The sequence below is a fragment of the Callithrix jacchus genome, chromosome 3 (assembly GCF_049354715.1).
Source record: "Callithrix jacchus isolate 240 chromosome 3, calJac240_pri, whole genome shotgun sequence".
NCBI lineage: Eukaryota > Metazoa > Chordata > Mammalia > Primates > Cebidae > Callithrix > Callithrix jacchus.
The window spans coordinates 121,285,300-121,301,550 of NC_133504.1; the positions used below are offsets into that span (position 1 = coordinate 121,285,300).

At 42.2% G+C, this 16,251-nt stretch overlaps 1 protein-coding gene and 1 long non-coding RNA gene across 7 annotated transcripts in view; one reads left to right on the plus strand and one right to left on the minus strand.

Moving 5' to 3' along the window:
- LOC128931666 (uncharacterized) overlaps window positions 1-12,321 on the plus strand; it is a 59,342-nt gene extending 47,021 nt beyond the window's left edge. The window contains exons 2-3 of the long non-coding RNA XR_008480389.2: window positions 11,317-11,852; window positions 11,994-12,321. This is a non-coding gene — a long non-coding RNA (uncharacterized LOC128931666). The remainder of the gene's footprint in view (window positions 1-11,316; window positions 11,853-11,993) is intronic.
- Window positions 1-16,251, minus strand: part of SHROOM3 (shroom family member 3) — a 371,721-nt gene that overhangs the window by 18,656 nt on the left and 336,814 nt on the right. For all 6 annotated transcript variants that reach the window (XM_078367044.1, XM_035293492.3, XM_008993138.5 and 3 more), the window contains 3 exons: window positions 14,633-15,511; window positions 12,956-13,444; window positions 10,238-10,388 (listed from right to left, as the gene is read on the minus strand). In XM_078367044.1, the coding sequence (XP_078223170.1) occupies window positions 10,238-10,388; window positions 12,956-13,444; window positions 14,633-15,511 (1,519 nt within the window). The remainder of the gene's footprint in view (window positions 1-10,237; window positions 10,389-12,955; window positions 13,445-14,632; window positions 15,512-16,251) is intronic.

The following is a 16,251-nucleotide window of genomic DNA, read 5'->3' on the forward strand; positions in this document are numbered from 1 at the left end:
GAGTCTGATGAATTGACAGAAACAGACTTCAGAAGGTGGGTAATAACAAACTTCTCTGAGCTAAAAGAACATGTTCTAACCCAATGCAAAGAAACTAAGAACCTTGAAAAAAGGTTTGACAAATGCTAACGAGAATAAACAGCTTAGAGAAAAATATAAATTACTTAATGGAGCTGAAAAACACAACATGAGAACTTCGAGAAGCATACACAAGTTTCAATAGCCAAATCGACCAAGCAGAAGAAAGAATACCAGAGATTGAAGATCAACTCAATGAAATAAAAAGAGAAGGCAAGATTAGAGAAAAAAGAGTGAAAAGAAATGAACAAAGCCTCTGAGAAATAGGGGATTATGTGAATAGACCTAATCTACGTTTGACATGAATGTGACAGACAGAATGAATCCAAGCTGGAAAACACTCTTCAGGATATTATCCAGGAGAACTTCCCCAACCTAGCAAGGCAGGCCAACATTCAAGTCCAGGAAACACAGAGAACACCACAAAGATATTCCTCAAGAAGAGCAACCCCAAGACACATAATCATCAGATTCACCAGAGTTGAAATGAAGGAAGAAATGCTAAGGGCAGCCAGAGAGAAAGGTTGGGTTACCCACAAAGGGAAGTGCATGACTCACAGTGGATCTCTCTGCAGAAATCCTACAAGCCAGAAGAGAGTAGGGTCAATATTCAACATCCTTAAAGAAAAGAACTTTCAACCTAGAATTTCATATCCAGCCAAACTAAGCTTCATAAGCTAAGGAGAAATAACATCCTTTACAAACAAGCAATTGCTCAGAGATTTTGTTACCACCAGGCCTGCCTTAAGAGCTCCTGAAAGAAGCACTAAACATAGAAAGGAACAACCAGTACCAGCCATTCCAAAAACGTACCAAATGGTAAAGAGCATCGACACAACAAAGAAACTGCGTCAACTAACGGGCAAAACAACCAGCTAGCATCAAAATGGCAGGATTGAATTCACACATAAAAATATTAACCTTAAATGTAAATGGGCTAAAGCCCCAATCAAAGGACACAGACTTTTGATTGGGGCAAAAGATAAAACGTCAAAACCCATCGGTGTGCTGAATCCAGGAGACCCATCTCACGTGCAAGGACACATAGGTTCAAAATAAAGGGATGAAGGAAGATTTACTGATCAAATGGAGGGCAAAGAAAAGCAGGAATCACAATTCTCATCTCTGGTAAAATAGACCTTAAACCAACAAAGATCAAAAGAGACAAAGAAGGACATTACATAATGGTAAAAGGATCAATGCAACAAGAAAAGCTAATGATCCTAAATATATATGCACCCAATGCAGGAGCACCCAGATATATAAATCAAGTTTTTAATGACCTACAAAAAGACTTAGACTCCCACACAATAATAGTAGGAGACTTTAGCACTCCACTGTCAATATTAGACAGATCAATGAAACAGAAAATTAATAAAGATATCCAGGACTTGAACTCAGATCTGGACCAAGCAAACCTAATAGCCATCTACAGAACTCTCCACCCCAAATCCACAGAATATACATTTTTTGCGGCACCACATCGCACCTCCTCTTAAATTGACCACATAATTAGAAATAAATCACTCCTCAGCAAATGCAAAAGAACAGAAATCATAACAAACAGTCTCTCAGACCACAGTGCAATCAAATTAGAACTCAGGATTAAGAAACTACCTCAGAACCGCACAACTTCATGAAAACTGAACAAGTGGCTCTTGAATGTTGACTGGATAAACAATGAAATAAAGGCAGAAATTAAAATGTTCTTCAAAACCAATGAGAACGAAGATACAACGTACCAGAATCTCTGGGACACAGTTAAAGCAGTGTCTAGAGGGAAATTTATAGCAATAAATGCCCACATGAGAAGCAAGCAAAGATCTAAAATCGACACCCTATCATCAAACTTAAAAGAGCTAGAGGAGCAAGATCAAAAAAACTCAAAAGCTTGCAGAAGACAAGAAATAACTAAGATCAGAGCAGAATTGATGAGACACAAAAACCCCTTCAAATAATCAATAAATCCAGGAGCTGGTTTTTTTGAAAAGATCAACAAAATAGACCTCTGACCAGATTAATAAAAAAGAAAAGAGAAGAATCAAATAGATGCAATAAAAAATGATAAAGGGGTATCACCACTGATTCCACAGAAATATAAACTACTATCAGAGATTACTACAAACAACTATGTGCACATACATCAGTAAACCTGGAAGAAATGGATAAATTCCTGGACAGTTGCACCCTCCCAAGCCTAAACTGGGAAGAAGCTGAAACCCTGAATAGACCAGTAACAAGGGCTGAAGTTGAGGCAGCAATTAATAGCCTACTAACCAAAAAAACCCCAGGTCCAGATGGGTTCACAGCTGAATTCAACCAGACATACAAAGAGGAGCTGGTACCACTCCTTCTGAAACTATTCCAAACAATCCAAAAAGAGGGAATCCTTCCCAAATCATTTTATGAGACCAACATCATCCTGATACCAAAACCCGGCAGAGACTCAACAGAAAAAGAAAACTTCAGGCCAATATCTATGATAAACATATAGGCAAAAATCTTCAATAAAATACCAGCAAACCGATTGCAACAGCACATCAAAAAGCTTATCCATCACGATCAAGTAGGATTCATCCCAGGGATGCAAGGCTGGTTCAACATACACAAGTCTAAAAATGTAATCTACCATATAAACAGAACCAAAGACAAAAACCACATGATTATCTCAACAGATGCAGAGAAGGCCTTCAACAAAATTCAAAAGCCTTTTATGCTAAAAACTCTCAGGCCAGATGCAGTGGCTCAAGCCTGTAATCCCAGCACTTTGGGAGGCCGAGGCGGGTGTGTCACAAGGTCAAGAGATCGAGACCATCCTGGTCAACATGGTGAAACCCCATCTCTACTAAAAATACAAAAAATTAGCCGGGCATGGTAGCGTGTGCCTGTAATCCCAGCTGCTCAGGAAGCTGAGACAGGAGAATTGCCTGAACCCAGGAGGCGGAGGTTGCGGTGAGCCAAGATCGCGTCATTGCACTCCAGCCTGGGTAACAAGAGCAAAACTCCATCTCAAAAAAAAAAAAAGAAAAACCTCTCAATAAACTAGGTATTGATGGAACATATCTCAAAATAATAAAAGCTATTTATGACAAACCCACAGCCAATATCATACTGAAATGGGCAAAAACTGGAAGCATTCCCTTTGAAATCTGGCACTAGACAAGGATGCCCTCTCTCATCACTCCTATTCAATATAGTATTAGAAGTTCTAGCCAGAGCAATCAGGCAAGAAAAAAAATAAAGGGTATTCAATTAGGAAACGAGGAAGTCAAATTGTCTCTATTTGCAGATGACATGATTGTATATTTAGAAGACCCCACTGTCTCAGCCCAAAATCTCCTAAAACTGATAAGCAACTTCAGCAAAGTCTCAGGATACAAAATCAATGTGCAGAAATCACAAGCATTCCTATACACCAATAACAGACAAAAACAGAGCCAAATCAAGAACGAACTGCCATTCACAGTTGCTAAAAAGAGAATAAAATAACCCAGGAATACAACTAACAAAGGATGTAAAGGACCTCTTCAAGGAGAACTATGAACTACTGCTCAAGGAAATAAGAGAGGACACAAACAGATGGAAAAACATTCCATGCTCTTAGGAAGAATCAGTATTGTGAAAATGGCCATACTGCCCAAGGTAATTTATAGATTCAATCCTATCCCCATCAAGCTACTTATGACCCTCTTTACAGAACTGGAAAAAACCACCTTAAACTTTCTATGGAACCAAATGAGAGCCCGCATAGCCAAGATAATCCTAAGCAAAAAGAACAAAGCTGGAGGCATCATGCCACCTGACTTCAAACTATACTACAAGGCTACAGTAATCAAAACAGCATGGTACTGGTACCAAAACAGAGATATAGACCAATGGAACAGAACAGAGGTCTCGGAAGGCAATACTATACATCTACAGCCATCTGATCTTTGACAAACCTGATAAAAACAAGCAATGGGGAAAGGATTCCCTATTTAATGAATGGTGTTGGGAATACTGGCTAGCCATGTGCAGAAAGCAGAAACTGGACCCCTTCCTGACACCTTACACTAAAATTAACTCCAGATGGATTAAAGACTTAAACATAAGACCTAACACCATAAAAACCTAGAAGAAAATCTTGGCAAAACCATTTAGGACATAGGCATAGGCAAGAACTTCATGACTAAAACACCAAAAGCATTGGCAACAAAAGCCAAACAGACAAATGGGATCTAATTAAACTCCAGAGCTTCTGTGCAGCAAAAGAAACAAGCATTAGAGTGAATTGACAACCAAAAGAATGGGAAAAAATTTCTGCAATCCTCCCATCTGACAAAGGGCTGATATCCAGAATTTACAAAGAACTAAAACAGATTTACAAGAAAAAAACAAACAAACCCATTCAAAAGTGGGCAAAGGACATGAACAGACACTTTTCAAAAGAAGACATATATGAGGCCAACAAACATGAAAAAAATGCTCATCATCACTGGTCATTAGAGAAATGCAAATCAAAACCACATTGGGATACCGTCTCATACCAGTTAGAATGGCGATCATTAAAAAGTCTGTAGACAACAGATGCTGGAGAGGATGTGGAGAAATAGGAACATTTTTACATTGTTGGTGGGAGCGTAAATTAGTTCAACCATTGTGGAAGACAGTGTGGCAATTCCTTAAGGATCTAGAAATAGAAATTCCATTTGACCCAGCAATCCCATTACTGGGTATATGCCCAAAGGATTATAAATCATTCTATTATAAAGACACATGCACATGTATGTTCATTGTGGCACTGTTTACAGTAGCAAAGACCTTGAGCCAACCCAAGTGCACATTGATGATAGACTGGATGAGGAAAATGTGGCACATATATACCATGGAATACTATGCAGCCATAAAAAATGATGAGTTCATGTCCATTGTAGGGAATACTATGCAGCCATAAAAAATGATGAGTTCATGTCCATTGTAGGGACATGGATGATTCTGGAAACCATCATTCTCAGCAAACTGACACAAGAACAGAAAATCAAACCCTGCATGTTCTCACTCATAGGCAGGTGTTGAACAAGGAGAACACATGGACACAGGGAGGAGAGCATCACACGCTGGGGTCTGTTGGTGGGGAATAGGGGAGGGACACTGGGAGGCAGGGAGGTTGGAGAGGGATAACATGGGGAGAAATGCCAGATATAGATGATGGGGGGATGGAGGCAGCAAACCACATTGCCACGTATGTACCTATGCAACAATCCTGCATATTATGCACATGTATTCCAGAACCTAAAGTGCAATAAAAAATATATATAAATAATAATAATATGAAGGTTTAGCCAAAAAATGACAGCTCTGATTATTTACACTGTTTTGTCTTATGTATATCAGAAGTTCAGACAATGAAAGTTTCATATTTTAAGTGATACTTAAACATTTACTTGGAATATTATTATTTATCATCTAGGATATGTAAACAGAAATGTCAAAGTAAAAGTAAAGTGTTATTTTAATTTATAATCGTTATTAGTAAGCCAAGCCTCTAGTTTCTAGCCTAGATACATATCTTAGTTTATTAGTAACTTTAAATATTAGTAGCAAATTATTACTTTGCAAAAGTGGGTCACTGGCTACATTCTAACTCAAAAGAATACTGGAGAATGGATATTGAGCACGTATCATTTTTTTAAAACTATCATTAGAAAAGCCTGTTGTATTTCAGGAAGAAAACTGCATTTTGCTGAATATATTAACAGATGCTTTCAACAACATCATTTACTTAAAACTTTGTGTTTCCAAATCAGATATGTAAATGTGATACTAATGAAAATTCTATTATACATTTATAAACTTGTAGTTCATTAAAAAAACTAAAATCTCAAAAGAGTTCTCCACTGTCATATGATAAAATCCGAACTTCAGCATTACAAAGCCCTATGTGTTCTTATGACCTACTGGCTCTTGTGAACCCTTCTAGCCTCATCTCCCACCGTTTGTGGCTTTCCTTTGTTATTTTCTACATTTGGTAATTTTTTTGTTGTTTCTTTTGAGACAGGGTCTCACTCTGTCACCCAGGCTGGATTGGAGTGGTGTGATCTTGGTTCACTGCAGCCTATGCCTCTTGGGCTCAAGCAATCCTCCCAACTCAGCCTCCAAAGTAGCTGAGACCACAGATGTATGCCACCATGGTCAGCTAATTTAAAAAAAAAAATTTTTTTGAGATGGAGTCTCACTCTGTCACCCAGGCTAGAGTGCAGTGGCAAGATCTTGGCTTGCTGCAACCTCTGCCTCTTAGGTTCAAGCAATTCTCCCACCTCAGCCTCCTAAGTAGCTGGGATTACAGGCATGTGCCACCACACTGGGCTAATTTTTTATGTTTTTGGTAGAGACAGCGTTTCACTATGTTGCTCAGGCTGGTCTTGAACTCCGAAGCTCAAGAGATCCTCCCAGAGTGCTGGGATTACAGGCGTGAATCACTGTGCCTGGCCTAAGTTTGGTGATTTTTTATTTAATCATCAGCCTTCGTTACATTCCAAAATATCCGACTACTTGAAGCATCCTTCTTTACCACACACATACTCTATGCTTTTTCGTATCTCTAGGTTTTTCCCTATGCTTTCCCTTTTGTCTCAAATGCCCTTTTTCTCCTGACTCCTGCCGATACATTCTTCAATACCCATCTCAGGTTTTAACCTCCTGGAGGAGGTATAATCTGACTCTACCCTCTTGGGTTAGAAATTGCTTCTCTGGGCTCCCTAAGCACAGTCCATGTGTCTGTCAGACGATCAGTAATGTAGTACTAAAATCATCCACCTCCCTCGCCAGTCCAAAGTTCCAGGAGAGCAGACACAGTGTCATACTCATGTTTGTATGACAGTGTCTGAAACAGAGAAGGCGTCTTCTCACTAAGTGTTTATGAGCCCAACATCTTGTACTTACAAAGTGATGCAACCCCCAGGCCACTTGCAGCCCTAGAAGAAAGGAATTAAAGAAGAAGGAACCAAAGGAAATTCTAACTGGACGTGGAGGGCCTCATTGACTAAATAGCCTTTTCTCCTCTTTTCCTCCCTGAAGAGCCAGATAAACCTACAGAGCAAATGGGTATCCCCCGGTGATGTAGGCAACATTTTCCACAGTGAAGAGAGAAAACAAGTGTGAGTTGCTTCTCCTCCTAAGAGTCTGATTTACGAAAACAGAGTTGCCTAGCATTGTTGGTAATAAGGCACTTTCTCACTGAACATCTTAACATGGAAGATACCAGATGCCACCAATGTTTGCATACTTACATGACATTGCCGTAAACACTTCTCTATTAAGATATAATATGCTCTTACACCCTGAAGCTTAAAAAGCACATTAATATACATCAGTTAATTTGACCCCACAGCTATTATGTGAGAAATCATTACCACTTTCATTTTATAAAGAAAAAAGGATCAAGAAGGGTCAAGCTAGTTGCTTCACTTCATTCAAACCCCAATTTTTTAAATTCCGAATTTGAATCCCATGTTCTCCCAACCAAGTGCTAACCAGGCCTGACCATGCTCAGCTTCTGAGATCAGATGTGTTCAGGACAGCGAGACCATAAACTCTAGTCCCCACAGCGGATTTCTTGGTATTTTTCTTCAGTTAAATGGTGAAATCCAACTTGGGAGTTTTATACTTTATAACTTCATGAAACAAATGTTTATTGAGCATGTGCTCAGTGCCAGGCCCTGGTTATATGGCTGTGACACTTCTTTTCCCTAGGTTCCTTTCACCCTGAGTGGCGTTTTGTCTTCTGAAGCCATGACTTCCCAAAAAGGCACTCCAAATGACTCGAGACTCCTCAGTCCTCAAATCATGGACACTGCTGTTCTCATATTTTTGGTTTAAAATGGGTGTGGTGGCTCAGGCCTGTAATCCTAGCACTTTGGGAAGCTAAGGCAGGTGGATCACGAGGTCAGGAGACCGCAACCACCCTGGCTAACACTGCGCAACCCCATCTCTACTAAAAATACAAAAAATTAGTTGGGCATGGTGGCACTTACAGTCCCAACTATTAGGGAGGCTAAGGCAAAAGAATCGCTTGAAACTGGGAGTTGGAGGTTGCAGTGAGCCGAGATCGTGCCACTGCACTCCAGCCTGGCAACAGAGCAAGACTCGGTCTCTAAATAAATAAATGAAATGAGTTTGAACTGTCTTTAATCTCAAACTCTAGCTCTGGTTAGTTAACACTGATTAGTTATACCCAGTTTAGCTCAGTTCCCAGAGCAGCAAGGTTTAAAGGCAGCTGACTTGGCAGCAATTTTTAGCAGGCTTTGGGGTCAGAAAAACATAAGGTTAAAATTCTGACTTCAGCATCTATTAACTGTGTGATCCCAGCCCTTAAGTTCTCTAATTCTGATTACTTTAGCATAAAATGTGGCAGTACAAGTGTCAGCGGAGTTTTGTGCAAATAAAGATGATAGTACAGCATTGTATTGAAAAGAAAACCGAACACACAGCCCAAACTTGGAATGAAATACATGGTACCTAATGTTATTTCCCATGAGGATGAATTAATTCTCTATTTATATTCTCAGTCTAAAAATACTTTTTGCCACATAATGCTTAGCGTGAGAGGGTGATAATTGAAAGTGATGGGAAAACAGTTAATTGGGTACACATGGACATAAATATGGACACAATAGACACTGCAGAATAAAAGATGAGGGAGGAAGGGAAGGGGACAAGGGTTAAAAAGTACCTATTGAGTACTAGGCTCACTACCTGGGTGACACATACAATCAGACACCAAGCCTGAGGATCATGCACTATACCTTTCACAAATCTGCCTATGTACCTCTTGATTCTAAAATAAAAGTTAGGAAAAAAACACTTAAAAATTAAGATAGGGAGGAAAAGCAATGAGTACTTGCCACACAGCAACTGTAAAGCCGGTATGCCCACAGGCAGAAAACAAAATAACAAAAAATTGTGTAAAAGGTTCAGTTAAAGATGCCATGGCAACCTGGTACATGTAAGGGTGTATATATAGCTCTCTCTTTGGAATAAATATAGGCAAACCAAAAGTAAAGTGGTCTTATTTGTGATCAAAGGACACGTTAAATGAAGTGTTCAGCAGTGCTGTGGTAGGGATATACCGGGGTATACAATGACAGGTATGTAAACAGGAAAACCTTGGGCTAGCAGGGAGCTTGCTACAATGGTTGCATCAGCATGTCAGCCATGAGTCAGAGGTGCTGCAAAGATCCCTCCTGTTCTATTACCCTCTGCTCCTAGGGTCTACATCCTGTGGTCTCATTCCAACAGACAAGACAGCTTGGGGCACACTGTAGAACATATGAAATAAAATCACCTTAGAAAGTTTCCCCTGGAATCAGGACCACTGAAAACCACTTACATTCCAGGCTCAGCAAGAAGCAAGTAAGCTTTCCTCTGTGGCACACATGCCTGAGCTGCACAGAGAGCTGGAAGCACAGCAGAAGGCAGCCCCGCTGGTGCTACAGAGAAAGTGGAATGGTGAGAACTTTCTCCCCTGCAGACACAGCCCAGTTTAGATCTCCATGGCAAGTGGGAAGACAGCAGCAGCATCATGGTCATTTTTCAAGTGGCTAACATTTGAAATCTCTGTAGGAGTATCAAATGCTAACAACTAGATTCCCGCACTGCACTTTCAAACTATTCACCGACGTCCTGCAAAGAGTGCTGGGGAAGATATAAAGGTTAATATTTCCTTTTCTAAGAAGTGTCATTTGACAATTGGCCTCCTTCCTAAAAAAAGTTTCTAGATTTTTAAATTTCCCTTTGGACAATGAAACATGAAAATTACACACACTGCTGGCACTGGCCAACCAGCAGGTGAGAACAGTGTCAGGGTCCTGGTACTGGATTAGGAGTCTAGGGACTTAGGTTCAAGTCCTGGCTATGAGACATCTAAGAAATAATCCCCTTAAGCTTCACCTTTTTTATTTGTAAAAATGAAAAGGACAGTAGCTTACCTGCCCTGCCTACTCACAGAAGAGCTGAGAGGTTAAAGTGCCATGTAAATCCAAAGTCTAATGGTTTTTGGTGCAGTGTGGTCATGTGACAGGTCTTTCCCCTGCCTGCCTCAAGAGGCCCAGTCACTACGCTGATTACATGGACCTTGTCGATTTTTCTGGGGAAATCAGAACAAAAGCATCTCATTCTTTACCTTCTTTTCATTGACATCCACCTGTTCCTCTTCCTCATTCACTTCTGATGGCATCTCTTTGATTTTGTTCAGCAGCTCAGCCTTGGGAGCAGACACACGGTAGTAGGCAGGGCAGTTGACCAGCATGCCCACTGCTTCCTTGTCTTCATTCCTGGACCATCAAGAACACAAAGTACAGTCACACGGAGCATGCCAGAGGCTCGCTTCACTGCAGACGTCAGTCCATTCAGAAATGCCTAATAATTCTATTTAATTTCTTTCCCAGAAATTAGGATGAACTAGTAACTGTTAACTAATGAGTGATTACTACGTACGGGGCTGTTGAAGCCAGGCAAACTTGGGATGGAAAACCACCAAAGGCAGTATTAGGGATGACAGTGGGGCCAAGACTGTGGCCTCGCAGCTGACTATGGAGAAGACATTTAACCTCTCTGCTTTTGTGATTCATATAAGAATGATACTGACTCCTTATTTCAGAGAAAGGCAGTGTGGAACCATAACTCAGTCAATGTGAAAGTATTTTCAAGGTGCTGCACAAACCTCAGGTTTTAGGTCAATTCCTTCCTATATGCCCTTGGTTACGTGTAATCTTTCCGGTGCCTACTATGTACTGTTGCTTGAATACACAAAAATTTTCCTTCTCAAGTACGCCTGCTGCCCCACATAAGCCAGGAAATCTGCAGCTTGCTGGTCCACAGTGAACTAATACAAGCTATAAAATCTACTCATTGATAATATAATAGGGGTGTTTCAAGGCTGAAGAAAAAACGCAGAATTGAGAAACCTGATGTCTACTGTTCTGTTTTACCACATTTGAGTTGCCTTTCAGCCGACAGTTCATATCCTACCCACTGAATAAATGACTATGGAAGTAAGATTCGGAACTTTATTCAATCTTGTGATATTATTTAACATCTAGCCCATCATTTTACTATGGAATAACAGACACACACACAAAAACCATCTTTACTAGTTTCCTACTTGATAACTGTCCCAAAAAGCAACAATTATCACATTTAAGCCAGTTAATTGAAAGACAGGGAAAAGATTTTCTGATACATTTTTGTTTTTGTTTTCAGATATGTCTGCTGCATTACAAATGAGCTTCTCCGGCATCTGACCAACCCTCACAAGGGCCACTGGCCGTCTTATGCCCAACAGGACAATGCTTATTTCCACCAGGAGATGGCGTGTGACTTTTTTTTTTTTTTTTTTTTAATCCCCAGGAAGGTCTCAGTGCTGCCAGAAACTACATGACCATTCCGCTTCTAAACTGATGGATCCAACAGGTATTTTCAGTGGTCATGCTAGGAAATACTTTTCTAAGGATTTTACTTGGGTCCTTCTACAGCCAGCCCGTGGTCAGAGAACAGAATGAGCATACTGCAACCACTCATGGTGAACTGACTGGCATACCCACAAAAATCTCATCTTTAGGGTCCCCCACTACCTAGTGGATTGTCTTGCACGCTGCAGGTGCTCATTAAGTGTTTGCTAAAGACCTGACCCTGGATAAGTCACTTGACCTCAATTAGTCTGTTTCCCAAATCTGAAAAAAAGTGGAGGGAGATGGACAAGGTGACGGAAGAGCCTCTGACAACAAGACAAATACCTTGTAAGTATCACATAGCTCTTTCCTTTCTCTCTCCACCTGCAAAATGAAATGCGGTGGTCCCGTTAGTATTTTAGTTAGGATCAGTGGGAAATTTTTAAAATGCAAGCCCAAATTTGGATAAAATGTTCTGTTTTTATTTAGTCTGGAGGCCACTAACTGCTGAGTCCCAGATTGTCAATCCACAAAGATTTCATCGAAAATTAAAGAGAAAATGAAAACCACTCAAACTGTCAAAGGCCTATGATGATAGGCCTTTAAGGAAATAAAACATGCAAGAAAATATTGCAGTAACCCAGGAAAAATGAAAAGCATCAAAAACAGACTGCTCACTGGGACACGAGTTACATGCCTGGCCTCAAGGAGCTTCAGAAGCAGAGGCTCATGGACTGGGCAAAACCAGAGTGGGCCTCTATTCAGACCTTTCCTGATTTTCAGGATTTGTACCAACACCCACCTTAATGCCTCAAAGGTAAGGGTCAGTGTAGTAAATGAATCTATTTCTCTAGGCTCTCCTCCTTACTAGGCCCCTCAGTCTTGGTGAGGTGTTGGTCACACTCACCACTCCTACTTGTTCCTTTCACAGCACCGAGCTCTGGGGGCCTCTCTGCCAGAGCAACTCTGATACAGAATGGGCAAGTACATCTTTGCTGTGCTGGTGGCACTGTGTAATTGCTGGAAACAGGCAGTCATGGGGTTGTGATCAAATCCAGGTACCGTCACTCATATGTTCAATGACCTTGGTCTTAATTCCTCTCTACTTCAGTTTCCTCATTTGTAAATGGATATAAAATTGGTAGCTACCTCAAAGTTCTTGTGAAAATTAAATGAGATAATACTGATATAAAAAATTTAATACAGTGCTTGACACATAGAATGTACACAATGGGTATTAACGGCCATTATTATCATTGTTACTATTACTTTGTTGTTGCATATCTGTCCCACATCCTTACTCCCCAGAACCGTTCCCCAAGACTGAGATGCAATGTCGCTCTTGGGTCAGGAGCTGTGGAAGTAGGAAAACATCAGGCAACTAGGCCTAGACTTATCATCATCACAGAAGGAATTTCATTGTAAGTCTGAGGATACCACCGGGGACTTACCTTTTGCCTCCACATCCTGAGCAGCTGACAGTTCTCTGCATGGCCTTCCTCTTTACACTGTGTTCCTTCAGCAAGTTCACATCTCGGGGAAACAAACCTTCCATCAGGTCCATCGTTGTCTTCAGCCTGGAGTCTGGATCCAGAATGTCTGCCAGAGATTTGTCTTGGTGGACAATTTCCTTGGCCAGAGCCTCTGTTCTAATGTCTTCTGAGCTCTTCTGAGGATCAGAACTGACTTTATTTTCTAAACCCTGAGCTCCATTGACTTGATCATGGGTGAGGCTTTGAGTCTGGGTGGGTGCTGGCTGCCCACCAAGAGACCCAGCAAGTTGCGGCTGCACACTCATGCTGGAAGGTGGTTTGGATTCAGCCTCTGAACCCTTGATAGAAGTTTGGAGTCTGGAAGCCAGTGTCTGACTACCTACCACATGGGTTGCACCAGGCACATGCCTTTCCCTTGCAATTGTCACCTTAGAAAGTTTGTTGGAGCTGCCAGGGATATTAAAAAAAAAAGAGAAAGAGATAAGAGAAGGGTGATGATAAGAGGGTGGAAGAATACTGAGGGAGAAGCTTTCTATGTCAGGGCTGTAGTTTTCCACATCTTCCACATCTGAGTGACAGAGCTAATATTAAAGAATATGGCTCCTGATTGTAAGTGGGTCTCTTGATACTGAACCCCCACATTAAAAATGTTTACCTGCCTAGGCAGAGGTCATGCTAGACACACAAACACACATAGGTATATACATAGGAGTGGGATGAGATGGTCGCATTTCTGAGTTCAACCCCTTCTCTGGAAAGCCACAGCACTCTAAAATAAAAGGCCTTTTCCTGAGCCCAGCAGCTAGTCAGGAGGTTGTCATTTCTTGAGGAAGATGGATTCAATAGGAATTCAGTTCTGGTCAATGTGGCTGTTAGAGTCCAGAGATTTCGGAAAGCTCTAGGTGAACAGGGGGTGGTAGTACCAAGTCACTCTTGTGGTGTTTAAAGGCCACTCCAAAGGTGCTATCAGGCAGTGTGTTTTTTTGGCGTTTTGAGAGATCATTTGTTCTAGGGACTATGTGTTGGGGAATGCTTCTTTCTCATTCTCCTAGCTTCCAAGAAGAGGTTTCCCCAAACATTACTGACTTCGAGCCCTACTCTTTATTCCTTCCTATCCCAGTCTCTTTCGAGAGTGAGGCTGCCTCAGCGCTGTATCCATTAATATGTATATATGTTTGTGTGTCTAGCATGACCTTTGATGAGGCAGGTAAACCTGTTTAACGTGGGGGTTCATTATTAGGAGACCTACTTACAATCCGAAGCCATACTTTTTAATGCTAGCTCTGTCACTAATAAAAGTGATGTTTTTGTCGTCTATATGCCCTCCTCTTTTGTCTGATTTCCTAACTGATTCAGAACTCAGCCAGGGAGGAGGGATTGAACCCCTTGAGACTATCCTGTCCCCAGAAGTGAAATGTACCCCTTGGGTTCCAACTTTCATTTCTGCCACCTTGGCTCCTCCATATCCAATGACACTGGTCAAACTACCTCCCGAGGCAAAGAGATGAACAGTGTCCTGAGCTGAGCTGAATAGAAACATCTCCATGCCAGGGCTCTTCTGTGGCCAGCAGGACCTGGGCCACCTGGGGCATGACACTCTCCTATGAGGAAAACCAACCCAGACTGCTCACTCACCTGGGGCGTGGCCCTTCGGGGTCCTCACTGTCCAGCTGCGCCTCACACGCAGCGTGGGGAGGAGGTGGAGGGAAGTCATCCATGCTATATACCGGGGTTTCCTGACTCAGTGGAGGAGGTGGGGGTGGGGGAAGAGTTTCAAATGTGGGGCTGGATGTGGCCTTGGGGTGCAGATCCCTCATAAACACTTCGTCGTCACAATCCTCATGAGGTGATGGGGAATCCCACAGGATGGACTCAGATATTCGGAGGGAGATCCTCCCTGGAGTGCTTGGGGCCCCAACAGGCATGTCTGGGTCGGAAGTGCTGCATGAACTTGGAAGACTCTGCTGTTTTTGATAGTGCTTGAGGTCTGCAAACTCAGGAGCTGAGGATTCCTCAGGAAGGCTGTCCTCTCTGGCTGAGTGGACCCACTTCCCTCGAGACGGAGTCGGCCGCTGAGGCAACGAGACCCTCTTCCTCATTCCCTCTTCTACGCCATGCTCTGGGCCGTCGCCCTCACGGCCTCTTGGACCGGGAGGCTGGGTCAGGGTGTGACCATTGCTTCTGTGGGTCACGGCAGGGGTGTAGGGTGGGAGAGACTGTCGCCCTGTCTGACTATCCTGTGAGCAGTAGCCAGAGGGAATGGCTGAAGGCAGAGGGGTACCAAGTGGGGTCAGGGGTGTAGCCCTGGTGTCTGTGAGCTGCCCTTGCGTTCCTGCCAGTGGTGGCCTGGGGCAGGGTGTCCTGCTGGCTTGCCTCTGATGGTCTGGGGTTCCAGGACATTCACTAGGAACGGAGGAATCACCGATGTTTTTGCAGCCTGAACCACCCCAACGAGGGGTGGGATGGTGGGAGAGCAATGGCGTCTCTTCTTGGCCTCTTTCTGAACAGAGTGGCCTGGAACGGCACACAGACAAGAGGGTTACAGCTCTGAAGAAAGGGGCAAACATGCAGCCCAAGGCACCTTACATAGATGAGAAAAGCATTTAAGAGGAAGGAGGACCTCCTTCCTTCTCCCTGGAAGCTGCACACTGTCTTCCCTGGCTGCTCATAGGAAGACCCAAATTAAACAAATACTAGACAGGCATACATTCCTTCAGGAAAATGTCACATGGAATGCCTGGGTTCACAAGGCATTTTCTTTTATTAACCTTCTCACCGCCCACACATCCTGTACACACCATGCAACGTAAGGCAGCTTTTGAGGATATGAAAACAAACAAGTGGTACATTTCTTCAGCCCCATTTAGGACTACTTCAGGAAATATCTCCCAGCTCTGGGGAGAAATAACACTGCCTTCTTCTCTCCCAGTGTGATCCCCATGGGGGAGGTGTGTTTTAAAGCATTTGCATGGGCTGCTGAATTTGAAGGTTTTATTTACAACTTTTGCTTACTCTCCTGGTGTTTTCATTTCATGTGATGAAAAATAAAAAGGAGGGGACAGTCTCACCTAAGGAGCTAATAAGCAGTTACCTCTGGAGAAAGAGGCTGACAATAATAAGAAAATATGGTACATGCTGATTTAAACAACTATACTCTAGGCTCCAAGGAAAAACCCAACAATTCGCAAAACTTCATTATACTGTGTTCAAAGGGAGAAAAACCCTCAAAACAAAACAAAAAAGAGTCTGTGGCA